This window comes from Pholis gunnellus, assembly GCF_910591455.1.
Source record: "Pholis gunnellus genome assembly, chromosome: 5".
Taxonomy (NCBI): domain Eukaryota; kingdom Metazoa; phylum Chordata; class Actinopteri; order Perciformes; family Pholidae; genus Pholis; species Pholis gunnellus.
In genome coordinates this window covers 27087752-27113903 of record NC_136531.1, presented here as the reverse complement: position 1 = coordinate 27113903, position 26152 = coordinate 27087752, and the positions used below count along the sequence as shown (strand labels likewise).

Genomic DNA, 26152 nt, shown 5'->3' with positions numbered 1-26152 from the left:
CCCTCCATGTACAGCTTCTTATCACCCTCTATGTATCAATGTACATTTATAACAAATACCACACAGACACGGCTCGTTTCTTGGGCACAGACTCTATTGGTGCATCTCCGGTCTGTCTATGTTCATCCTGCATCGCTCTGTTCTTTAATGTAACGTTACTGTAGTGACAGAGCCTCTTGTTGTTAACAGACTGTTGTGCTAGCGGGCTAACTAGTGAGCTGTACCCAGCATGCAGTTCGGCGGTGAAATTTTATAAATGTACAATTATTAGTGTTACAAATTGTTTATGTGTCACAAACTGTTGTGTCGTGGTGTTTAGCCCTGTTAAGAGTGTTAGCTGTTGGTTGTTAATTGTTGTGTTATAAAGTTATAACCATGATTAGGGGTACCTCTCAATACACTTAAGACAACTAGCTCTGAGTGTAGTGCTACTAGTGGCAGACAATATGTTTTGCTGCCTGTTGAAGACAGCAGTTGATCGGCTATGCACCGGTATTACGGTGTGTGAAAAAATCATATCAAAAGGGAAATTAAAACCGGTATACTGCCCAGCACTATTATGTGTTACAATATGTTTACTTGTAGAAGGTTAAAACTAAAAGGAGAGTTACTGAATGTATTGTGCACTGTGAGAGAAACCAGAGAATTTATGACACCAAAAGGTAATACAAATTTTCTGAGAGTTTCTGAGCACAGCCTTCAAGAAGGGGGGAGGAATTGGTCAAGGAAGTGGCCGACTGAAGTCCGAAGGGTTCAGCCAATCATTGAGCTGATCGATGGGCTAAGAAATGTGTAATATGAGACATTTCAGAGACATTGGAGGGACAAAGGAACTGTGAATCCCTGGAGATAATCAGACCTCCTCCGGACCATGGGGAAGATACACCAGTCTGTCGTGTGGTGTGGATTGGGCCTCTAGTTCATGAAATATATATATTTGTTTTGTAATTCATAGTGTGATTCAGTTTGTAACTGTATTTGCTTTTGCGTTTGTTAATATTAAATTCCTTTTGATTTCAACTCAAACCAGCTGATTCGGCCTTATCTTGCTGACGGATCAGGAGGAAAGAGGGGGGCTTTTTCCTTTGCCTTTCGTTTGAGAAATTGTGAACATAACAGAAGACATGTTTTCATCTGCTTGCGTGGCGTGAGAAGGAGATGGGACTGCAGACGCAGATGGACGGTTCACATGGAGTGGTGTTGGATGATACTTCTTTCATGTACCACAAATTGCTTTGTTTTTGCAGTCTCTTGAATTATGTCCTTTCCTAAGACAGCCAAAGCAGAGGTCGTTGTCAAATACAAACCTTCTCTTTTCTTCAACAGGCTTACTGGCGAATGTCCGGCATTTGTGGATGGAATGGCTCTCTCCACAACACAGGCATATGATAGGGTTTGAAGATGAGGAGTTTTAAATCTGCTTGACTCATTTGAGCTGTTCTCCACAGCATTGTAGGTTCTCTTCACAGTCTTATCAGGTGCTTTCACACTTGTAATGAACGCATTAGCCTTTGGGTGCTTTGTATCTTGCTTTTCTTCAGTAATCTTCAAGGCTTGAAAGGAAGTTACAGGATTTCATGCAATTTCTGCTTCTTCAACTGCTTTGTGACGTGATGATTCCAGCGAGAGGTCACCCAGTCAGGGAGTTTTTGCAGCATTTTCCGATTCTCTTCACAATTATTTAACACCTGGAGCTCTTTGATGTGTGGCTTGGCATTGCTGCAGGCTGTCAAAAAATCACTGAATTGTCTCAGTTTAACTGACTCTCTTGAGCCAATCTTTGGCCAGTTGTTCAGTTTCTCTCTCAATGCACGCTGGATGACAAAAGGGTGGCCATAGCGGGCATTTAGTGTATCCCATGCCTGGTCGTAGGCCTCATCATCCTTTCGATAAAAGCTTTCATCCAATACAGATCGTGCCTCACCACTGATGTACTTCTGCAGATAGAAAAACCTGTCTGCTGGATTTGTGCATTGCTGTTCTATTAATGTCTTAAAACTCATGCTCCACTCTAAGAACTTAAGTGGGTCCCCTGAGAAGACTGAAGGCTCAGGTGCAGGAAGTCTGGTAAGAACCATTGTGTCATGTAGGGCTTGTACTAATGATAGTTCGTTGTTAGTCCTGTTTGTATGTTCACTGTTATTGCTCTTACATGTTTGTTCCCCTTTAATCTCTGTAAGAGGAACTGGAGGACAATTGGCCATCTCACTACACACTACGCTTCTCTCATCCAAGGCTTCACCCGAGTCAGCTTCTGAATATACCCTAAGCTTAGCAGCTATTACTTCAAGATCTCTCTGATTTTCCAGTCTTTTAAGTTCTTGCCTTTTCACAGCAATTGTCTCTGCAGCCAACTGTGCAGCACATTCTGCTCTTTTTACTGTGATGCTTTGCCGTTCCGATGAAGAGTTGGAGTGCGACCACGAACAGTGGATTTAGAGATTATTGTTCCAAATATTGATTGGGCATACTCTTTGTCAGGAACCACACAAAGTCTTGCATTTTCTGCTTTAGCATCAAACTCCTCTTGCCCCACTTCGCTCATGCGTACATTTATGAGCCCCATCAAATCTCTTGTTACTGCAGTGCAAGAATCCATCTTTCTTTTAATTTCTGTAGAAGGCACAGACTGAGATCTTATAAATTCGTATGTGTCTTTCACTTGTGTCTCCAGACCTTCAGCCGCATCCATCATGTACACTAAGTCTTGGTCGGAGCACTCATCCTTAAGTTGAGCATGTGTTGCTTTCACCTTTTCTTTCCAGCTTTTGATATAGCCTGAAGAATTTACTCTCTCCATGAGAAGCCTCTAGTTGCTTCAGCGCCAACATTTTGGAGGTTAACTTTCTCTTTCGTTTGGATTTCCTGGGTTCAACTAGCTCAGTGGTAGAGGTAGGCTCTATTATTGCTACTCTGTGTATTTCTATTTTTGCATAAATATCACCTATGAGTAACTCTAACCTCTCCCTTTCAACATCATCAGTTTGTGATTTTAATTGTTCGTTCAACTTAGTCAGTTCTATCTGCAAAGACTCAATTTGTTCAGTGAGTTGACCAGCCTGTGATTCTTCACTGTGCACAGACATTGTACATTTCAGATATAACACTGTAACACTAAGTAACTGCTAACATGCATATAACCTTTACAACCATGTAATTTTGAGCAACCTCAGTGCTTATGTTATGTACGTCTGAGTAATTTTCTCAAATTAACCACTTAATATACTCATTACAAAGTGCATTTGAACTCTCAGATCACAACATTAAACCATTCATAACAATGCCACTAGTAAAGCAAGAACAACAATTGGGCTATAATAGATGAACACACTGTCATAAGTAGACCAATAACTTAACCACAATTTCTTCTCTCTTTCAAAATGTCCATAAAGTTGTGGTGTAACACAGTCAACCCTGATGCAGTCTGCGAGAAAGAAAGCCGAGTCTCATGAAGACCGCGATGAGATGAAACAGTCACCGCACGCTGAAGCCGGTGGACAGGTTATTTGCAGAGCTGTAGGTTGCGCTGGCGAATGCTGCCCTCTGCTGATGAAGTCGTGGTACTCTCACCCCGCCGATATCAGGAGCCAACACTCCTGTCTTCTCCCGTTAATTGGCAAGCATCCCCTCCAACGTCCTCTCTGTCAGTTACACGCTGCCCCGGTGGTCGTGCTTCAACCTCTCGGGACACGCGCTGATCCTCACAGTGGTCTACGGCGATGTCATAGCGGTCTTGACGTGCAAATCGGTCGTCCGACATGGGTACAGGAGCGAAAGACTAACCGAACCAGTGGTTTTCCCCACCACTGATTCACGTGAATATGGTGTATATAAAGTGTTGCATCATAATTCTCGCGGTGCCTACAGACAACGTGGTCGAGGAAGGTCCTCAGCCTTCTTTGTTATGCTGTCACTCATGATTACACGCCCCTTTCAGTTGATGCCACGCCCCCCACGCCAGATCAGGGCCAAAAGTCTGAACTGAAAAAAAACGATCTGAAAGTGAAAAGAAATGTGAAACAGAAAAAATAAGATTTTAATCTGAAAATATAAAATCCGAAAGTGAAAAATATATGATCTCAAATATCAAAATATATATGAAAGTGAAAAATGAAAATAAATATTTAATTAAAAAAATTCCAGAACCAAATAAAAATTATATTCAACCCCAAACAACGTTTCATTCACTTATTTTTATTTTGAATACATTGCTGTATTTTTCAATGTTCAAGACCACAACTTTAACTTTCAGGTTCACATTTTTTTTTTTTAAAGCTCAAAACTATTGACCTAGATTTGACTCCATAGTAATGCACTTTAGTAGCTCACTGCCGACCTGCAATACACGGAAAATAACGGCAGGCGGCAGCAAAGAGGCTCAACAGTGTCGAGTCTACCGTAGAGACAGAAGAAGAACACTGTTTTGGCTGCAGACCGAATGAAGAGAAAATACACTGAGCAGAGAGAAACGTCTGGAGTGCGTTTCTTCGTCTATTGAACGAGGTGAGTTCAATAGACTGAGCTGAGCGTGAAGTTGTGCGCGCTGAAACACGTTTACGTATTATTAGAACGTTACAGCGTATGCTGTAATGATTAATCATAGACTGCATATAAGAGGCTATAATGAAGCATTGTTTCCTGCAGCGTTCAGTGTCGATTACTCAACGTTAGACTCTTCTGGTGTAAATCCGTAAAGCCGTCTGGAAGGTAACCGAGTTACGTTGTTGATAGGTGGATGTAAAGTTGTAATAACTGGTTAATGCTGTCGTAACTCTCCACATCCTTCCAACTAAGTCCCTGTAAGCTTCTGTGGAGGTAGAAAGGAGTGGCAGTAGAGGCTACCGGGTCACAATGCAGTAATTCACAATCTCATTGGAATAGCTTGTATTAGTGTGAAGTTCCGAAGTTAAGAGGAAACCCAGATAGCAATCGCCAAGAGTCGTTAACATTATGATGCATTTTCACACCGGCATATATTACAGAGAAGCATGTCAACATATATCATATTGTTAAGTTTAATTTGATGTGACATGACATTTATAATCATTTACTTATACGAGCAGTTGTAAAATATAATATAATTGAGATGATAATTGCCGTCAGAGTTGTTTTAGTTTGAAAGTTAAAACCGGATGTAAGCCTAGTAAAGGCTTTTCCCAGACATGTTCAACTTCACATAAGAGATTAATGTGAATGTTTTGAAGCAGACAGTGAATGCTAACATGTTATCACTTAATTACAGCTTGATAGTGAGTTATTATTAAAGGTACACTGTGTAAGATTTGGCAGCATCTAGTGTTGTTGTTGCAGATTGCAACCCACTGATCCTTACCACAATAACACCACTTTAGGAGCAATGGGAGTCAACTGGCAGCTGGCGGCCACAAGGTTTTACACTGTGCCGCTCAGGTTAGCACAGTCAGAGACAGTTCTGAAGGAGACACCCCACTAAGAGTCAGTTTCCTGTATCTGTGTCATGTTGGTTTTGCCACTGCCCCGCCCCTTTTCTGAGTGTGTTGAATCCAAATACGAGAAATGAACATGAACACAGATTATGACACATTCTCTCGCTCCATAGATATAAATATTGGACCAATTTTTCACACGCCAGACAGACATATCAGGAGAAATGTAACTCGGTTCGAGACCCTTCTCAGTCTCAGCAACACACTCTTGAGAGATCCGTCAACTAACGTTCACGATCACACTAGCTAACTCATTTTTGTAACGCTAAATATTTAAAACAGCATTTTAGTTATAGAGTATCTTTGGTGCAGTTTGAAAAGCATGTAGAGAGCTATGGTGGCATTCAGGTAACGCTCTAGAGCCAGGGCTGGATTTGTCCATTCTGTCTACTGAAGAAACATGGCTGTGTAGATATAAGGGACTCATTCGAAGCTAATGGAAACACAACGATTCTTAGTTTCAGATGATTATACACTATGAAAACATAGTAATGCATACTGTATTACCTTTCTGCTAATAGATCCACTGAAATACTACACACTGGAACTTCTGAGTAGAGACTTCTAAGTAAATGTAAGTGAAAGCGTGAGTCTGCTATAACCTGTAGTGGTCTCTAACAGAAAGTGTGCTTACATGCTGATGACTTACTCATGTTCTTATCTGTGTGATACAAACTTAACTCAAAGGGGTCCAGACTCAATTCAATTACTTTGGTGTTCACGCTGATTCATTCAAATCTAATATTAGTCCCCTTCTCATTTGAAGCAGGTCTGCCGTGTCAGTGGAGTTAGGTAGTGACGCTGGGCCCCAGTGGACGCCTTATGACGGTTGTAGCTACTTACTTCTGCTTTCATGTTAGAAAGGTATGACTCCTCCCTCTGCTTACAATCCACCGTATATCGTATCGTCTCATTACATCAAATAGAGACGTGACATTAAACAACATCAACATACTAACTACCCAGCAGTCATTATTGTATATACCTGTACATGACAAAACATAAACAAAAATAAGAAATTATTAATTTCATTCAATTAATTTATAAATATTAATTATAGTTTCGTATATCGTATATGTCACGACCTGGCTCTGACAGCCATGACCTAACTCAGGGAGACACAGACAGTTGACCAAAGGTAAAGAGTTTATTAGCCCTGACAAGGTATCTAATTGGCAATGGTGGTCGCGAACGAGCCGTCCTCGTTCCTCCACAGGGTGATAGGAAGGCGGCACTGGTTGGCAAGAAGGCGGAGCCTTATAGTGGGAGCGCACCGGGCCCACCACCTCTGGTACCTGCTGGCTTAAAGGAACACACACAAGTAACCCAGACAGGGAACCGTCAAAGTGTCGTGGACTATTTTACCCCAAAAAGGAAAATCCTGACGGAGATGGGTTTGCCTCTCCAAGGGAATACATCGCTCATGACACCATATTTAAATAGAGTGGGTTCTTCTCTAACGCCTGCCTGTATCTGAGGGGAAATGTGAATCACTCACAAGGGCCTGCCCTCCTCCCAACACATTGCTGTGTTTAGGACAACATTCACCAAACTATAAACAGCAAAGAAGAGTAAAGTGTATGCCTTTTTGTGTGTTCTAGATCAGTCACCATGACAACCAAGCGTGGACTGATAACGGATTCATTCAAGGTGGTGAAGAAAGCAAGGAATGGGGTGAAACGAAAGAAGAGGCCCACTCCTCCGCCGCCGCAGGAAGGTGAAGAGCAGCAGTGCGTACAGAGCTCATGCTCATGTTTGGGCGAGCTATGGTCTGTGTGGTAGCTAAGTGAAACAGACATAAACTACAGATCTCAATCCCCATCTAAACAAGACTAAACAATATTTTACACATTTTCATAACTCTTCATATTTTGATTTGTGTTACCTTAAGTTCCAGGTAGCTTTTAAAATGTCTCTCCTTACTGACACACACCTTCTGTATGTCCCCTGTAAAGATCACAATGTCACAGTATAATATAAATATATCAAATTATATAATGTCTCTAATGTAAGTCTATGGGGAAAAGTACTTTTGGGCTCCGTGGCATCACGTGACGGATTGTAATTATAATTCCACCGTTTGGCCTCTATGTAAATTAGCTCCAAATGCTGGCGCTCCTCCTCGGGGCTTGCTCTGTTGGAAACAAAGCTGTGTTTACTTAATCTGGTGTTCAATGAAAATGATGGGTCATTGGAGTTTTTGGAGTTTTTGTTAAATAAAAAAAAAATGTTAAACATTAAAAAGATAATGAAATATTTATTTTCAAATGTAATTTACATTTCAGTTGAATATTACCAATGTTAGAGCAGTGTTGTGATACAGTAGCATTGACTTGAATTCTCTCTGGATCTTTTCATTGGAGCAGAGCCTGAAACTGAAACGGGCCGAGAGGAGGAGCTGCAGAGACTCACACACTTTGATCTGAACTGGAGATTTGGGCCGTGCACAGGTTGGTGACATACCTACACACACACTCACTGGGGAATACCTGGCTTTGGAAGAAGGTAAAGTGGTTTGAATATTATATAGAACAATATAATATAATATTGTATTTATATATATATATATATATATATATATATATATATATATATATATATATATATACATTATTTTAACATATAGTGCAGCTGACTCACCAAAGTTTCATATGGAAAGGAGGAGGAGCAGTTTTACTGTAACAATGCTGCATTCTAAATAGAATAAAGACGTGAAGAGTAGATCTTCATGATTCACAAAATGATTTAAAAGAAGAAATGTATAATTGTTTGACATTTCTTGCAGCTCAGAGTTAAATGAGATATATCAGATATTTGTTTATTCAGTGAAGGACCAGGATCTGGTTTGCCTAGCTTAGTTTAAAGATGGGAAGCGATATATCAATATTTATATTAACAATCATTACGTGTAAAATGAATGGAGTGACGGACCCACAGAGCGGGACCACGAACTCTGCACTTCCCCTCAATCCCCTGTGAGCTCTTTGCTTAGGCTCTACTGTTTGGTTCAGTCTTACTGCTGCGCTTTAGACTGTACAGTGTTCACAGACTTCCATGTTTCACTACAGTCTCTCGTCCACTGTCATCTCAATGCACAAAGCTGTATAGATGCTGTCTTTGTGCATTGTTATCGGGAACAGTAAAGATGTAGTAGTGCAAACACAGCTTTTAACCACAAGAATCATCTCTATCTCTCTCCAGGTATCAGCAGGCTGCAGAGATGGAAGAGAGCAAAGCTTCATGGTCTGAGCCCACCTGAGGAGATCAGAGACCTGCTGCTGCAAACACACACTGACCCCGAGTACAACCTGAGGTAACACACACACACACATACATCCCCATTGGTGGTATCCCCAGAGTATTTGAGATACCACACAATGCTTACTTTGTATTAACGCCTATACTCACTATGTCATCCACCACCTCCAGCAATATGGGTAGTCTGTGTTATCTGTCCTCTAATGGCAGATATATACTCAAATACTATGTAGAAGGTGGTTTGAACAAAATAATCATAACTACAAATAATGAGTTTAACTCTGGTATTAAGTGTGATCAATAATAGTGGCAATCCCATGATCCTCCATTCCTGTGAGGTAGCTAAAGAACTTCATGGATGTCTAGTTCTTCTGGCCCATCCCTCCCCTCATGTCCAATCTGGATGAACCGTGTTGGGGAGAAACCTATTGTCAACAGGTATGGCTGCAAATAGTTTTTTTATTATACTGAGCCAATTGATAGCTGATGGTTGTATAGTGACTAATAATGACTCTAGAATGATGTGACTACAAGCATTATCCTTAAGCCAGACAATTCTGTTGGCAGTCAATGCTAAAGGAATGATTTCTACAGTATATAACTTACTTTCTCATAACTGTTAAACTTAGGGCTGCAACTAACGATTATTTTAATAATCGATTAATCTGTCGATTATTTGTTCGATTAATCGATGAATCGGATAAAAAAACAAAAAACATAAAAGCATTCATTTCTAACCCTTTATTCAAAAACAGAACTGACAGTGCAAATTCACAGTGCAAAACATCTTCAGAAAGTGCTCAAACAGGTTGCTTGAACATCCCTGAGCTGTTAAAGTAATAATAAAAAAGAAAAGAAAAATGGACTAATATCAGGAGTGGGGTTCAGCGGGTTACCCACGCCTCTCAGTGAAGGGTAGACACACGCTGAGCCACTCAGTGTGGCGCGCGTGCAGCCCCGGACATCTAAGGGCATCACAGACCTGTTATTGCTCAATCTCGTGCGGCTGAACGCCATTTGTCCCTCTAAGAAGCTGGATGCCGACCGCACGGGGCCGCGTAACTAGTTAGCATGCCGGAGTCTCGTTCGTTTTCGGAATTAACCAGACAAATCGCTCCACCAACTAAGAACGGCCATGCACCACCACCCACAGCATGGAGAAAGAGCATCAATCTGTCAATCCTCTCCGTGTCCGGGCCGGGTGAGGTTTCCCCCGGCCGTCCCTCTTAATCATGGCCCCAGTTCAGAGAAAAACCCACAAAATAGAACCGGAGTCCTATTCCATTATTCCTAGCTGCGGTATTCAGGCGACCGGGCCTGCTGTGAACACTCAAACATCTCCGCGACTTATTGAGTGGTGTAATAATCGCGCGACACAACGAATCGATAATGAAATTCGTTTCGATAAAAAAAAAAACATTTAATAATCGATTTTTATCGATTTTATCGATTCGTTGTTGCAGCCCTAGTTAAACTATTAAGTCACGTAGAGAGAAGTTTGTCTTACCACAGATGAAAAGATTTAGCTGTCATTCAAATTACTTACCAAATTGTGAAAGGTAGAATTTGATCCTGTTCAAAACATTCTTTAGGTTTGTTATAGTGCACAAAGATTACAGATGAATCCAAAGTTTCAGATTGATGTAGTCATGGCTGTGATGGGACAGATACGCTAATGTAGTTCCCAACCTTTTCCTGAAGCACCCCTTTCTATCATTGAGCGAACAGACCAAGTGACATGTTTTATTAATATTTCATATTATATTTAATGCATAACAATAGCAGTTGTACAGAACAACGGACGCATTGTACAATATTACAATAAATAGTAAACACAGGGATTATTTCCTGTGAATGTTGCAGCTTTTATTTTTAGCAACTTTTAATACAATTATGTGTCTGTATTATTTATTTTGTAATGCTTAACAATCATACAGACCTAATAAGTCATTGTTCTATTAGCCCTTTTTTTAATCAAAGGAGGGGCTGAGCCAGAGCTTCATGTGGTGGACTGTTTATCACACAAACACAGGAATGATGATGCTGCTTCTTCTCCATCAGCAGATACTCACCTTTCCTACTACACAGCTGAATTCATTCCTTGGTTTCTATATACCTCGATAGAAACATGGTCTCAGTGCTCTTTTCTTTTTTTCCCCCTTACATCCTGGTTGCTCTCTAAAATATGTGCAATCTTTACTGAAACAACATGGAATTGATGCTGTGTGACTGGGAGGATTATACTCTCTGCCCTGGTGTATTTTCAGGATGCTGGGTCCTGACACGGTGGGGGGTCTCCAGGCTAGTACCCCTTCTAAATACCTAAAAACATAACCTGTTAGGTTTTTCCATCATGGAAGTCTGGTGAGCGGTATTCCAGCTTTAGTTCCCCGTCCCATCCACAGCCGCTTGTCCTCGCCATCAGGTGGCCCTTTCTGACAGGGAACTGAAGCTGTTATATCGCACTCTTCAAAGACACCAGACTCCATTGACAAAACAGTCATTTTACCTCTCAGAACAGAGCAGTATACATACAACTCCACTTTAAAAAATCCAAACTAACCCTTTCAGTTATTCTCAAACTTAGCACAGCTGACGCTGACTCAGCTAGTGCTGACGTTCACACTGTTCATAACCTTATTGAATAGCTTACTGTGGTAACCTTCGTCACTGCTTTTTGCTATCAGCTGAGTGTGCGTTTCCTTTTGAAAAGAGATGGACCTGCCCGTTAATTCAGATTTTTTATCTTCATGCCATGTAATAAATCATAATGTGTTATTACCATGAAATGTATAACAATTATAGTGTAAAATATGTATTATCAATATGGCAGCATATCAATGATGTCATTCATAAGCTAAGACATGAATATACATAAGCTGCCACACATGTTGTATCTCACTTACTAGTGGTGCAACGGATCATAAAACTCACAGTACGGATCGGATCAGAGTCACAGATCGGATCAGCACAAAAGAAAAAAGGGAGCAAATAGAACTTTTAGATCCCTGATCATGTTTTATTTTTGCCGCTGATACTAATTTTAGATCATTAAAGATAATTGTTTGATTATAGCAGCTGGACTACAAGGCTCCAAACTAAAAATAATTTCAACCACTCTGAAGTCAGTAAACATCAAAATAAATGTTATTCTTTTACTTTACTTATAGTGTTTTTTCCCCTCATAAAAACACACAATTCCAATTAGGAAATAAAAGATTGTATTTTTATGTATTAAAATAAATCTTGTCATTATTATTTTTAATGATGTATTATAATGAGCTTAGAGTTAGTGTTAGGAGGCTTAACAGGTCATAATTCATCTCTAATATCTATTTTATATTCATGTGAAACATCTCCTTCAAACTACTGGATTTATTCTAGTGAATCACCAAAACTACATTTTACAGATTACATGTGAACACATCATGATAACGTTATAACTTACTTTTGCCCAATCCTGATTTTCACTGAACAGAGCCTGAAGGCATCATAATGTAAGTGAACAGAACCGTAGCTCTCCTCCTGTCAATGAACTCGTTTTGGTTGTTTACAATGTAACATTATCAGAGATCGGTGACTAGAAAAGCATCACGGATCAACCGTTACACCACTATCTCTTACCGTCACTATGAAATGGAGAATGTATGCTATGAAATATATCCAACTCTCTCTGCCACCGGGGGGGAATCTTCTTATCAAGTGAAACCAGCTATATCTGTAAGGCCGAGTATTAAACCTCTGTACCCACAATGTGTCCATAAACCAAGACTATCAAACACTGTCAATACGCAAGGCCTGCTTGGATTCTTCTTCTTTAATTATTCTGTGATCCTACAGATTTACAGTAAATCATAATTATGATTCATTTTAGTCTCCATTTCATTTAGGCAAAGTTCGTGTACTGCTAAGAAAATAGGAATGCCATTCATCTCTACCTCTTAGAGACACAGATTCATATGAATAAAGTCGGCCTTCCTTTGTTGGTAATGATTGTGTTCTTTCTCTTTCAGTCTGTGGAGTGAATATCCTTTGTGAAGAAGAAAGAGAAAAGAATGCAAATTCCAACAAAAGTCAAGTTAATTATGTATCACCCCAAATCACAAATGTGTCTCTCAGAGGATTTACTTTGTATGGTACTAGGTTGTCTTCTCCATGAAAGTTGTTATTCACATTTTTGATTAAAAAAGAATTCTACTAAAAATACTGGCTTCTTCTATCTTGTGATGTATAATGGAGTGAGGGATTACCTCGCTGTGAAATGGTGAAAGAGACTTGAATGACAAAGTGTTACACACTCAGATCATTTCCTACCCTCTGGGATCTCCCATGGGATCTACACACTGACATATTGCCTCAGTCTTTTTATAACTGTCCTAGCTTAACACCGTCTCTCTCAACTCCAGGGGATACATGAGGTAGAGAATGAGTGAGCGCATGTGTTCTACAATGCTACCAAGAGATGGACACATTGGAAGAGTTCAGCATTCATGAAAAGTTATTCTATGTTAGTGGTTAAAATGATGAAATATGGTTATTGGAACATGAAATGATAATACACATACATGGCCCCGACTTCTTGTAATATAAAGGACTCTCTTCATGGAGCTAGTGTTTATCCATTGAGAATGCAGTTGAAAAACAGAGAATGTACTCTTCAAGTTTAACGGGAGACCTCATGAAACCTTTTTTTTGTATAATGGGTTTTCTGAAAATGTACAAAAATCTACGATTAAATATTCAAATGAGGTTATTATCTTATCAAATATGTGCTATGAATGATATATTAACAAACCCCTCTGTAAAAGCCTTCAGAGTACAGATAGGAATACAACTGGAAGGTTTGGTGGGTCTAAAAGAGTCTAAAAAGACTCATTTTGAGGAAAGGTTCTTTAAAGATATGTTTTGTAAAATTACATACATTTAGAAGAAACTACAGGGGAATAGGATAAACAATTACCTAATTAGATATCACCATGTAACTTCACCAGTTATTTACTTACATTAAGGCAATTTTTCTGAGATGTTATGTTTAAATATGCAAATGAGACATTATCTAATGGTAACTTTTGGTGAATTTAGGAGAAATCTACAGAAGCAAATAAACTAAGTAATAAAATAAACACCTGGATGTGTACTTTGGAGGTTTTCTTGCTTCTTGTTATGAAAGAAAAACAGACTAAAATCTCAAAATTGACCAGTGTATGAAAAACGTGTCAGACGCTGTGTTTTATAAATGTCATCTTTGAAACACTCATTTTGGAGGTTGGGCAGTGTTCTGCAGTGCCGCCAAACACGCAAAGCTGATTGGTTCGCATGTCGATCATTTGAGCGACCGCAGACGCACCGCCCGCTGATTGATCGAGAGCTGGGTGACTGGGATCAGAGGCGGGCGCTTCTGCTGTAAAGGATTATAGTGGGCGGGATTTAGGAGGATTCTACACGTTGGTGCGTTAATGTTTTGCGTCAGTCTGATTCCCGGGCCTCTCATTGGTTTGTGCTTCACTCCGTTGGTTTTTTGCACTGGCAAATGCCGTTAATCACGGTCATTACGGAGCAGCAGCGTCAAGGTAGACAGAGTTACCCGCGATAGTATGAGAAGTCAGACGATTTTTATTTAAAATAAAAGTAAAACATCTGTTGGTATTGGAACAAATACAGCTGTCAGTTCTCCTTTGGTCGATAATACCCTGAACCAAGCATTGTCCTGAAATTCGATGACACATTATATCACGGCATGTAGTATTTCTTAAGCAGAAATGTTTACTTTGAAGGTTAAGCCCGGAAGTTGTATTTTGTGACGGGGTAGCTTGATTTGTATTGGCTGCTGTTGCCTGTAGGCTGAGTATTAGTGACCCACAGACACTCCTGCAGCCAGGATAAGGAGTAATAATACGACGCTGTCTGTATAAAATAGTCTTGAACCACATTTGGAGAATAATTTGCCTTAAATAAGCCTTAATGTTTTTTAACAGACAATATTTTACCACTCGGGAATTAAATAACGTTATTGTTACAATAGAGATGTGAGCAGCTGTCACGGCATAACTAAGCTAGCCTGTTGTAAAAGCAATTTTTTTAGATATTTGTTGCTGCTTTATTCGTTGCTGTGGGGAATTCAATCCAAAACGCATGGTGCTGCGATATACCGTGTTTTACTAAAAGTGTAGTGACAGTGGACGGACGTTACACTCTGGTAAGCAACCTGTTCATCTCCTGAGGATTAACGTTAGAACATAGCGCTAGCTGCCTAGCTAGCTCAACTACAGGACGTCCATGTAAATTAGCTCACTAGCTAGCTACTAGCTTGTGGTGCGAAGGCTTTAGCCTGTAATGCTTATTTCACCTGTCATTTGACTTAAGGTTTACGCGTATAACCAGTTAATTGTGCAGCCATTTCATATTGCTGGCAAGCCTCACCAGCAGTGTCTTTGCACATTTTACCGTTATGTCATCCATATTACCCAGAATTCAGGCGAGGCTCCTCGTAATAACAGCTAGTAAGTGTGTAACGTTAACCCTTCCTATTTTATGCCTTACGTTAAGCAAATGACCGGAAGTGTCCTCATCATTCTTGTGTCGTTGCAATTGTTAGCATGATGTCTGGCACCTGTGCACAATGCAGGGGCGGCCGCTCAACGTTGTTCTTTGCAGATGCAGATATTGGCATAAGTGATTTTCGGAAGATCCTCTGGAGTTAATAATCTTATTGTCCACGTCGTACAACCTGATTTAGGCCCCTGACGAATGTTAACGAGTCTTGTGATACATTTGGCATAGACGATCTACCATGAAGCACGTACCGGTAACGTTAAATAATGTAAAAAGTTTTTTAATGACTCCAAGCCGCTCGCTTACACACGGTCACAGTGGTGGATGGAGATCATCAAAATAACGTGCACATGATTTATTACCGTTTGATAATCTCTAAATGTGTGAAAACTAGCCCACTGGGTGCATTAGATGTCAACCAAAGTTTACACATTTACTAACTACAACAGGCCTCTGGTCTTGGTCCAACTGGTACTTCTGATGTGTCAATGGGCAAGACAGTGTGATATTGTAAAAAAGAAGAAGAAATGGAGTCTGGAGTGACATAGGTCCGAGACCCAGTAGCCTTTCAGAGAAGTACATTCTAAAAAAACACATACATATTGTGTAATTGGATGCAACCCAGGGAGATGATGTTTTTTCAGAGCCAGCTCAGACCCTGTGGATAATGGTCCACGTCTCTCGGGCCGTTTGTCTCTGGTTGCTTGGCTATACAGTACGTGCGACTCCCCAGCCAGGTCATGCTGTAACAGTGAGTCGTTGCTACACATTGAAGAAGCAGGATACCTTTCATGAGTAACGGAAATACTGCCCTCTTATCAGTCACTTTGCTCTATATCTCGTATGAAAAATGGGACTAATGAGAACATTAGTCTGACATAATCACTGAATTAAAAAAAAATATTTTATATAATGATACTAATGAACTTAATTTATATAGCACTTTAATTACCAAGGTTACAACAGAAACAGCAGATAAAAACCAGAAACAGCAATACAATAACATCAGAATACAATAACATCAGAATAAAATACAAACAACAGAGGGATCATCAACAACAACAACAACAATACCAAAGCATAGAACACAGCTGAAAGCCATATAAAACCCAGCAACATATTCATAAATGCTTTCTGATAAAAGGTTTTAAAATGGGATTTGGAAGATGCTGCTGAAGTGGCGTGTCTGATTTGGTATCTTATCATGAAAATTGTAAAATGTTGAATACAGCAACAGATATTAGCTGTTTACATTTTCAACCTTAAATATAAGTGTCAGCCTTATTAAACCCATATTACCTTTCTGGATGATTCTAGACACAAACTGCTTTTCTAACAGTTTCAAACGGCCCCTGTAAGTTATTAAAATAAGGCTTTGACGGGTATTGAAGAAGCTTATTGCTGATATCGATATTGTCTTGTGTTCTGTCTCCTCCTGCCTCCATAGTGATGGATAATGCTCATACTAAGACGGTGGAGGAGGTTTTGGGCTTCTTCAGTGTCAATGAGTCTACAGGTCTGAGCTGTGAGCAGCTGAAGAAGACCAGGGAGAGATGGGGACCCAACGGTACTTTTCTTCGTCTTCTTCTCTCACTGAACACTTATTCAAAAGAAATGGACTATTGAATAAAGTATCTATCTATCTATCTATCTATCTATCTATCTATCTATCTACCATAGTCTCATGAGAGTTAAAGTGTGCAGTGGATTTCATCCATCTTTTGTTTATGTTGATGATGAAGTTACTACACTTTTTACTACTACTGCCACTAACACAATGATAACCATTATCATAATAAAACATATTCATACAACATTAGACTACATTCAGGTTAAAGGCTTCTCATTTGCTACCATTGTATTGATGACGTGTTCAGTTAATGTGTACATGGAAACACATTTACTGGACAGTGCTGTCATTCTGCAGTACATCCATTATATCTGGGGATTTAAACTACATTTAGTGAAAGTATCTCTGTCTCAACCGCTTGGCACAGAAACCAATCTTTTACCATTTATTTCTGTTCTGTTTGTTACATCTTAATGTTAAACAGATTTATGCCTTACATTCACATTTGCATCGTAATCTTGAAGTGGGCCCTCAAGCCTGTTTTAACTTTACTAATTTACAAATTTCTACAAAATAGCCTATATTTTAAATGAGCACCTAGACAATACACTGCATTACTGGTTAAAATATATTAGATTCATTTTAAACACATTTTAGAGCAGCAGATACAGAAATACTTTTTAAATATGTGTGTACACCAGTAAACTACTGTAATATCAAATGTTAAACACTTTAGTGTTGTGTAGTTATTTTCTAAAGCACACAAGGTTGTCTTGCAGTGTAATTAAAAACTACACATTCACTTTTTTGAACTCCCTCTATCTTTCTGTACATGATCCACTATTCAAAGTATTTCGCTGCCCCTGCATCATGTATTGTTTTCAGTAAAAGATGTCCTGTATATCTGCATCATGTTCAAGTATCAGCAAGCACATTATCAATCAAGTCCTGCTGCTGCTGCAAAAAATCATATGCTGCAAGTGCTTGAGGAAAGAAAAAGAACTGCTCACTACTCCGCACTGTCATTTATGAATCAAAGAAGCAGTGTTGATGATGTCATCTTTTCCTTTTCTCCATCCTTTCTATCTACCTTTAATTTTTCTTTACTCACAGAATTGCCAGCTGAAGAAGGTGAGCTATCAGTCTATCAGTTGTATTACATCCTCTTCTGTCTTTGTGTTTCTTCCATGGTCATCAGTATCTCATCTGGAGTAAAGATTCTTTCTTTGCTCATTGTGCTCCTTGGTGTCCTCATGCAGGGAAGTCACTTTGGGCGCTGGTCCTGGAACAGTTTGAGGATCTGTTGGTCCGAATCCTGCTGCTGGCTGCGTGCATCTCCTTTGTAAGGAAACACATACACCCTCACATATACAAGCACTGGTAATAGTGTGTCCAAGTTTGTATGGACTGTGTAGTTGTGTAAACAGATCCATTAGTTTAACCCGGCTATATACGCACACACACAAGTTTTAATAATAACGCAAATTCACCTATCTGTCCGTCTTGTCTTTCTCGTAGACCCTGGCTTGGTTTGAAGAAGGGGAGGGGACAATCACAGCCTTTGTTGAGCCCTTCGTCATCCTCCTCATCCTCATCGCCAATGCTATTGTGGGAGTGTGGCAGGTAAACAATGTGGTGCAAGTTTTGTATATTGACAATATTGAAGACCTTTTAAAATGTTACGAAATGTATTTAGTCTGCTTCAGGAGATTTTTCGCACATCAAATATTTTCTCAAACTGTTGTCTTGTCATGAGTTCTTTCACACAGAACGCAAATATTACATGGAGAAAAAAAAACAACGTTATTTGTTTTTGGAACAGGTCGATTTCTTTCTGAGCTTTCTCACTGTGAATAAAGGCATCAACCAATCACATTGTGAGGAACAGACATATTCTAAACTTATTTAGTGTCAAATTCCCTCAGAGCATTTGGCTCAAAGGAAAGTCAATACAATATCTTGCAGTAGTTTAGGCTATTCAACAGTTTAACAGACTGACAGACGCTGCTCTGAGTCAAAAGGATCCTGGTAGTTGGTCCTCTACCTGCACAAATTTATTAAACCTGTTTTTGAAAAAGTGCTGCAACTCTCTCAAATTTGCATAGTTGCTGGTATAAATAGTTACCATAATAATAATAATAATAATAATAATAATAATAATAATAATAATAATAATAATAATAAAATAGTTTTGAGGTGAGTATTTTGTGTTTCCATATTGTTTAGTTGTCATGCCTACAACAGACCGGCACTAGGTCCTCCCTTCATGACCGTTCTAATGTTTTGTTTCAACCTCTCCTTGCCTATTATTTTGTCCACCCCGTTTATATCAATGATAGAAGGCTGAATAAAAGAAACAGCTCTCAGAATTCCTTTCAGAGACACTGGCTACATGTGGGACCACAGCGTAGTTCCTCCTGTTGGTTTGTTTCTTACTTGGTCTGGCGTTTCCTGTTGACCTAGTTTGGGTTTTAACAGAGTGAGAGCAACCACAGGTTTTTAAAGCCTGTTGGATGGCCATTGAAATGCTCTCATGGATGGTGAGAATCAAACAGAAATAACTGGTCTGTGTACTTGTGTTTTCTCTACTGTTCATGAACCATTCCCCACTTTTGAACCACTGCTGAAAAATGTCCATGTCTCAAACAGAGAACTGTCTCTTGTGCAATAATAACTGTTGCTACCCGTCACTCCTTCCATGAGGACAACCATGCATTTGTTCCATTAATTCAAAGAAACTCATAGAAGCTTTCCATGTTGCCATGTCCCACAGGAGCGTAATGCAGAGAATGCCATTGAGGCTCTGAAGGAGTACGAGCCAGAGATGGGCAAGGTGTACCGACAGGACAGGAAGAGCGTCCAGAGAATCAGAGCCCGAGAAATCGTTCCTGGAGACATCGTGGAGGTCGCTGGTAAGTAGACAAATAACACCACAAGAAGTGGCATTCTCTTCACTTCTTACCTTAAATGTACTTGAAGTGTGCACTGTGCAGCTGTATTATCCAGAAAATTAGAAGGATTGGATCGGGGCTCGATATCAGCACATGCTCAGTATGAAAGGATTGGATCGGGTCGGGGGAAAAGAAACTTCTTCAAAAGAGAGAAGGTGGTCTGAAGGGAAAAATCAGGAATATGAACGGGAGCTATCAGTAATGGAAACATGTTTTTACACACACTTGATGTGCTGTCTAACAGTGTGTCTGTAGTGCTGCAATGAGCTTGGAAAGACAATGCATTTACACTGCGTTGTAGTTTATACGTGGTTGAAATAACACGGTGGATTCTTTGTTTAGTCATTTCTGCAAACATCTTAATCTCTGCCCTCTCCTCTGGCTGTTGTCGTCATGGAAACTCAGTGAGAGGCACACAAAGCCGTCATGGAAAATATTTGATTGGAGTTCATCTCAAAGCAGCAATCTGAGAAGGTTTTGTAGTATTGTTTCATTAAAGCTGAAATAAATCCGTTTTTAACAGTATGCTAATGACATTTGATTCAGTGTAGAGATCCACTGATTGCAATCTTCTTTCTTTCCAAGAACTATAATTGACAGCATACACAACTATTTTTTGTACATTTTCTTTCATTGAAAATCAATTGTATGATCCTAATGATCATAAAACATCGACTATTGATTATTTAGTTCCAAGAAAGCCTTGCTTTTGAAGGTTGTTCCTGCACGGCTTGTTGTGGATGTGCAGTTGTTACATATTGCGATCTCTATATCTTCTTCACTCAAGCTGAAGAACTTCCACACTCACTACATGATGTGTGTGTGTGTGGCTGTGATGTAAAACCATCATGCTATACTACTACAATGTGTAAATTTGACCAGCAAAAAAAAAAAGAAAAAAATATTCAGATATACGAGACTCATCGGCGATAACCACTCATGCTGCTGATCGATTGGTGCATCTCTAGTTCAGTGCTCTGGCTTTTTTGGGAGATTGTGAAGGTTGTAAAGCCACTGGTGTGTTTTGTATTTAAATCAGCACGTTGAGGTTGGTTGTATCGACAGATTACCTCAGTCCAGCTGGGTTGAATGAACACAGTCAGCTGTAGTAACAGAATGATTTTATCTTGACCCAGTCAGAAAAGTGTTGAATCCTCCAGATACCCATTGCTATTTCAGGCTGCTCAGAGAGAGGAAGCAGGGTTACAAGTGAGTGATCCAGTGTACTGTCTGCAGTAAAAGTATTCAGCTTCCAGAGCATGGGAACTCAGTGACACTAATCAGAGCTGGAAGCTCTGTTTAATGTGACTCACAGTTCTATTCTTTTTCCAATGTTTTTGGCCAAACATAATGTAGTGAACAATATAACTTACTGTGTAGAGACGCACATTTTTGGAATGAAGCTGCTAGTAGTTTGTGTTAGTAATTTGGGCTGATTTTACAATGTATTCTTGACAACTTAAAGGTTTCTCTACAGAACAGCACATCTAAACAGTATAACCTTTGTGTTTGTACCAGCTGTGATGTTTTATTTCTGAGTCACTTACCTGTTGAGGTAGTCTGTTTCCAGACCTCTGAGTCGCTGACCACATCTCTGATTTCCACAGCAAATCGGTCAGATTTTTTGCAAATTTAATTATTGAAAACTAACTACAAATGTTCGTCGACCTTGTTTTCCACGAGCACTTGTTTTCTCTCACTCTCACAAAGTGTTCTGATGGTGGATTAATGCAAATTTTGCATGTTGGGCACTGCACTGACCCAGGCATCACTAATGAGCAGTCAGGAGGACTGTATTCCTAATAATTCAACCTGTGTTCTTCATCAGATAATTTAGTTTGCACTAACTGAGATGTCCAACGATGACAAAAAAAATGGACACAGGACTAAGACTAAATTAAAAAGTAGCAGACAAATTAAGAGGGAATACATTTTCAATAAAATGTATGTCGACAAACTATAAAAATTACTACAATCTGACTAAACCATTAAGCTGTTTTGTTTAGAGAGTAAGGCACACTAAATCTAAAATAGCTGCCAACATATTAAGTGGCGTTGTACTTATTGATGGCATTTTAACATTTCACAATTAAAACAATTTTAGAGAAGCAGACAGAAGGGTCCAGGATGTCAAACTTATTCAGCAGCAACAGGTTAAAAGAACAAAGATAGAAATTGTGTAAAAGTGAACCACCACATCACCTGGCTTTGAGACAAAAGTGTTCCTGTAAAGCCGGATAGGTCTTTATTCACAAAAAAAAAGTAGCATAGAAGTGCTAACGTTAGTAAATAATGTGCTAAGCTACTATGCTATTGTTATCTCCACTGGTATTTACGTAGAAACATCAAGTTTTAGAAACATATCTTCCAACCAATAGTATCACTATTACACAATGTTTAACCATGACTAGCTCCAAATCCAAACATCTGCACTCAAAACAAGGCAGACCCTCACTACTGTTACTCTATCACACAGAAACCCGTTGGCAAACTCAGATTTGGCCAGCCGCGATTCTGAATGCTGACTGCTCTGCAGGGCCTGTATGCCCAATCCCTTTGTTCAGAGCACATGGCAAGAGCACATCCACATGGTCACAACTATTGATGCTGACAGAGCTAACAGTGTTTACCTGAGAGGGAACCGCAGGGTGGCTACGCCTCCACCATGATGCTGTCGGTCAGGACGGTGTTATCAGACGTAACCCTGTATGACCCGGAAGCAAAGAGAAGCTGATAACGCACACAGAGGGAGGTAGACATAATTCCTCTACATCAGGGGTCACCAACCTTTTTGAAACTGAGAGGTACTTCAAGGGCACCGAGCGGTACGAAGGGCTACTTGTTTGATACAAACTTCCTGAATAACAAAGTTGCACAGATCACCTTTTAATAATACATTAGTCATTTAGCAGACGCTTTTATCCAACGCGACTTACAATAACTGTATTCAACAGAACTACTAGTCACCAGAAGTCATAAGCACATCTCCTTTTTTAAACAATCATCTAAGACAGGGGTGGCCAACGAGCCAGAGCCCCACACACACACACACACACACACACACGCACACGCACACGCACACGGTTTGGATGGACTACCCTTTCCTGAGGTCCCACAGCTTTGGCAGTTAGGTTAAATCACTTCAAAAAATCTGAAAAAAATTCAGCTCACTTTAGATTTCAGATACAACCTACACAACTTCATACACAGCAACCTAATTCTATTGTGGTGTAGGCAGACATTTCTATTTTGACAAAAGTGTGACTTATAAGGACCAAAAAAACACTGTTGGGTCTTTAAAGGGACAATGATCCCGCCCTCCTCATTAACATAAATACACTAACCTGACAGGACACAGCATTACTGGAACAGTCAATTTAATATCAAAATTAATCTTAATAGATGACCAAATTGGAGGCATGCAAGCTGGCCCCTCCAGAGAGAGACAGTATCAGGGTTCCCACGCTTGCCTTGAAAAAAAATTCCATGCTACCTCCTGATTTTCCAGGTACCATATTAAGTGATGATCTATAGGCATATCAATGGATGAAATAATGCAACAAGCTGTAGATGAACAACAATTTATTGAACTGGAACTTTGAGACACATGAGCACTGGGATTGATATATGTTCTCTCTTCCACTCCTCTCCTATCTCATCCTGTCCTCTTCTCTCCACACCTCCCCTCTCGTGTCCGCTCCTGTCTTCTCTTCCTATTCTTCTCAACTCCTCTCCACTCTTCTCCCTTTTCCTCTGTCATCCTCTACTCTCTTATCCTCCTCTTTCATCTTCTCCCCTCTTCTCTTCCTCCTCCCTCTTTCCTTCTGTGCCCTCCTGGCTTCTCCCCTCCTCTTCCTCCTCCTCTCTACAGTCTGAAGATCTGAAACAGAATGTTATTTTGAGTTAAAATTGGTCATCTCCATAAGCTAAAATGGTGTTATATTTGTCTTTAGGAGGGTGACCAATAAATATTACAATCTTTCATACATCCATAAAGGCTATTGCACATACCTCATTGCTTTAACTTATTGACAGACTCTTGCAGCTCTTTCAGGGCTTTGTCTAGAGCTGCCACCTCTTCCTTTTTATCAGCAACCCCTTTCTGATAGGCATTTGATTTTGACAGCAGTGTAAAATCGTGCTTCTTCTCTGCCATGACTGCCATTTCATGTGCTTCTTTCTCCATTGTTTCAGCGCTTGTCATTACTTTTTGCCGCTTTGTTTTCACTTTCTGGATTTCCTGGCAGAGATCCTTTCTTTTGTTCTCTTTGGTGGTTTGCTCTCTCAACTTCTTCTGGTCTTCCAGATACATCTCATATCTTGTCCTTGCTCCTCTGCAGTGTTGCTTGAGGTCTTTTGGAAGAGCTTCATCTGTGTGCCCAGCCATTGCATCGTGGACCAAGCGCATTGCTATTAGCGTCTTCTCCTGTAGGTTTTCAACAAGCATATCCTTGTTAACTGAGTACCCCCTTTCTACTGCAGCTTGTCCATGAGACAGCGTGAAGAGACATTTCATGATGTTCCACAGTTCTGCATACTCTTCTTTGCCACTGAGATATCTTCCGAAGAATTCATCAAGTCTGCAGCTGTAAACAAATTCTTGGAACTCTGCTTTGTGGTTTGTGTTGACATCGAGTGAGAATGCTTTATACTGAGAAAGGACTTTGTCACACTCTGTGACAGGGCACCATCCAGCATTGAGGAGAACCTTAAGGAGTTTCTCAAACATTGCTGTTGCACCTTCGGTTTCTGTCACAATCATCACAGGGTCAAGGGACCTCATATGCCGCACAGCTGGATACATGAGAGGACTTCTCCCCATCATTTTCTTGCAGGTCATTGCAAGTAAGGAGACACATTCTTTTTTGAACTCCACGATTTTCACTGGATTTTCCTGGAGCTTCTCAGATGCCTTCTGCAAAGCCTGCTTGGTTGAAAATCCTATGTCCAGGTGTTTGAGTGGGACATGGATTTGCTTCTCTTGGGGGTCCAGTTTAGTGAGCTGGAGAGGTGTCTTGATCTTTGCCAGCTCTTCTCTCTTGATAAAGCATGACAGCAGGCCTGTCAGGGTGCTTTCGAGCTCCTTTGCCAAGAATGCCACCATTGGGGCATCTGTCTGAAATACCTCCAAAAAAGGCTTCAGCAGTCTTGCAACAAAAGCGAAAAACTCAAGTTTAGCCAGGAAAAGAGGGTCTTCGGTTGCCTTCTTGACTGTCAAGTAGGACGCAGATGTTGGCACTTTACTCTTCGGAAGTTTCTTGTGGCTGTGGCTGTACGCCGTCACAGCTGGCCACACTTCGATTGCCCGCTCAGCAACTTGCAAGTCTTCAACCCATCGAGTGGCACAGAACTTCAGAGGAAATCTTGCCGTTTTAGTCAGCTCACTGAAATCCTCTCACCTTGCTGGCGAGTCATGGAACACCTGCCAAAGTGCTCTCAGCGCATCTCCGATTTTCCAACCTGTTTCCCTCTCTCCGGTCTGGAAACTTCCATGCACAACATGCAGACCACAACTTCCCAGGTTGATGAGCTTTGGTGCATCTGGGTCCTCTTTGCTCTTGTCCTCTTGGAATATTCTTAAGAACTTCCAATTCACTGTAGGGCCGTCCATCGATCTTTGCAGGAGCTTCTTGGGGTCCAGAGGTGACAGGGATCTGTTGATACCCTCCAAGAGCTTCTCTGCCTGAGTGTGTCCTAGGAACTCTGAAGTGAAGTAACGCACAGCTACTTTCCCTTCGCATTCACTCCAGTAGCGCAGAATGATATCCATCTGTTCTGTTTGTGTCACTTTGTTAAGGCATTCGTCAAAAGACACTACATGACACTTTGCTTTTCTTACGTCTTCGATCAGCTGCTCTTTAAAATGAAGATACAAGCCAAAACATATAAGGTCAGCCGATTTTGTTGCGCCACATGTAAATTGTTTGACAATTTCGCTGTCTGGGAACATCTGAGCAAATGTGTTTGAAATGTCAGAGTTGGAGTTGAACGAGAAGTGTGACCTGACCATCTTCATGACCCAGCGAATCTCTGCTTCAAATACAGCTTAGCTTGAAAAAAATGTTTTCCCCTGAGCTCCAGAGCCTTTTTCCGTAGGCTGTTCACTGCTGGTACTGGGCGCCTGACTGTCACTTTCGTTATCCTGGCTTGTTGGGCCGCTTCTTCCCTCTCCTGTTTTTGTAGTCAAGAAATCTGTCATTCTTCTTTCATTATTTAGCTGTCCAGCTACCTTGGTGTGGGTTTGTCCTTTTGAATGGCTCTTGAGGGAAGCGACCCCCATATTGCTGATGTCAAATGACGTGCGGCAAAACTTGCAATAAGCCTTGTGAACATCTCCTGGTACCTCTCCAATCCAG

The 26152-nt window shown here is 40.4% G+C and overlaps 2 protein-coding genes across 4 annotated transcripts in view; both read left to right on the top strand.

Annotated features, from left to right (window-relative positions):
* Positions 1–4406: 4406 nt before the first annotated feature.
* Positions 4407–12915, top strand: pold4 (DNA polymerase delta 4, accessory subunit). Of its 3 annotated transcripts, XM_079160416.1 has the most exons (6): positions 4429–4503; positions 5987–6039; positions 7067–7182; positions 7832–7915; positions 8667–8778; positions 12737–12915. In XM_079160416.1, exons 3-6 carry the CDS (start codon positions 7077–7079, stop codon positions 12759–12761), a joined length of 327 nt encoding a protein of 108 aa, XP_079016542.1. In that variant the 5' UTR covers positions 4429–4503; positions 5987–6039; positions 7067–7076; the 3' UTR covers positions 12762–12915. The 3 variants fall into 3 exon arrangements, with proteins under 3 accessions (XP_079016541.1, XP_079016542.1, XP_079016540.1); XM_079160415.1 differs by lacking the exon at positions 5987–6039 and having other exon boundaries at positions 4407–4503; XM_079160414.1 differs by lacking the exons at positions 4429–4503; positions 5987–6039 and adding an exon at positions 6232–6329.
* A 1866-nt stretch (positions 12916–14781) lies between these two features.
* LOC306696601 (sarcoplasmic/endoplasmic reticulum calcium ATPase 2) overlaps positions 14782–26152 on the top strand; it is a gene marked incomplete at its 3' end in the record, with an annotated part of 31609 nt that continues 20238 nt past the window's right edge. Inside the window, exons 1-6 of the mRNA XM_079160256.1 lie at positions 14782–14919; positions 16723–16842; positions 17959–17976; positions 18105–18187; positions 18364–18468; positions 19619–19757. Coding sequence (XP_079016382.1) covers positions 16725–16842; positions 17959–17976; positions 18105–18187; positions 18364–18468; positions 19619–19757 — 463 coding nt within the window. The 5' untranslated portion in view covers positions 14782–14919; positions 16723–16724. The remainder of the gene's footprint in view (positions 14920–16722; positions 16843–17958; positions 17977–18104; positions 18188–18363; positions 18469–19618; positions 19758–26152) is intronic.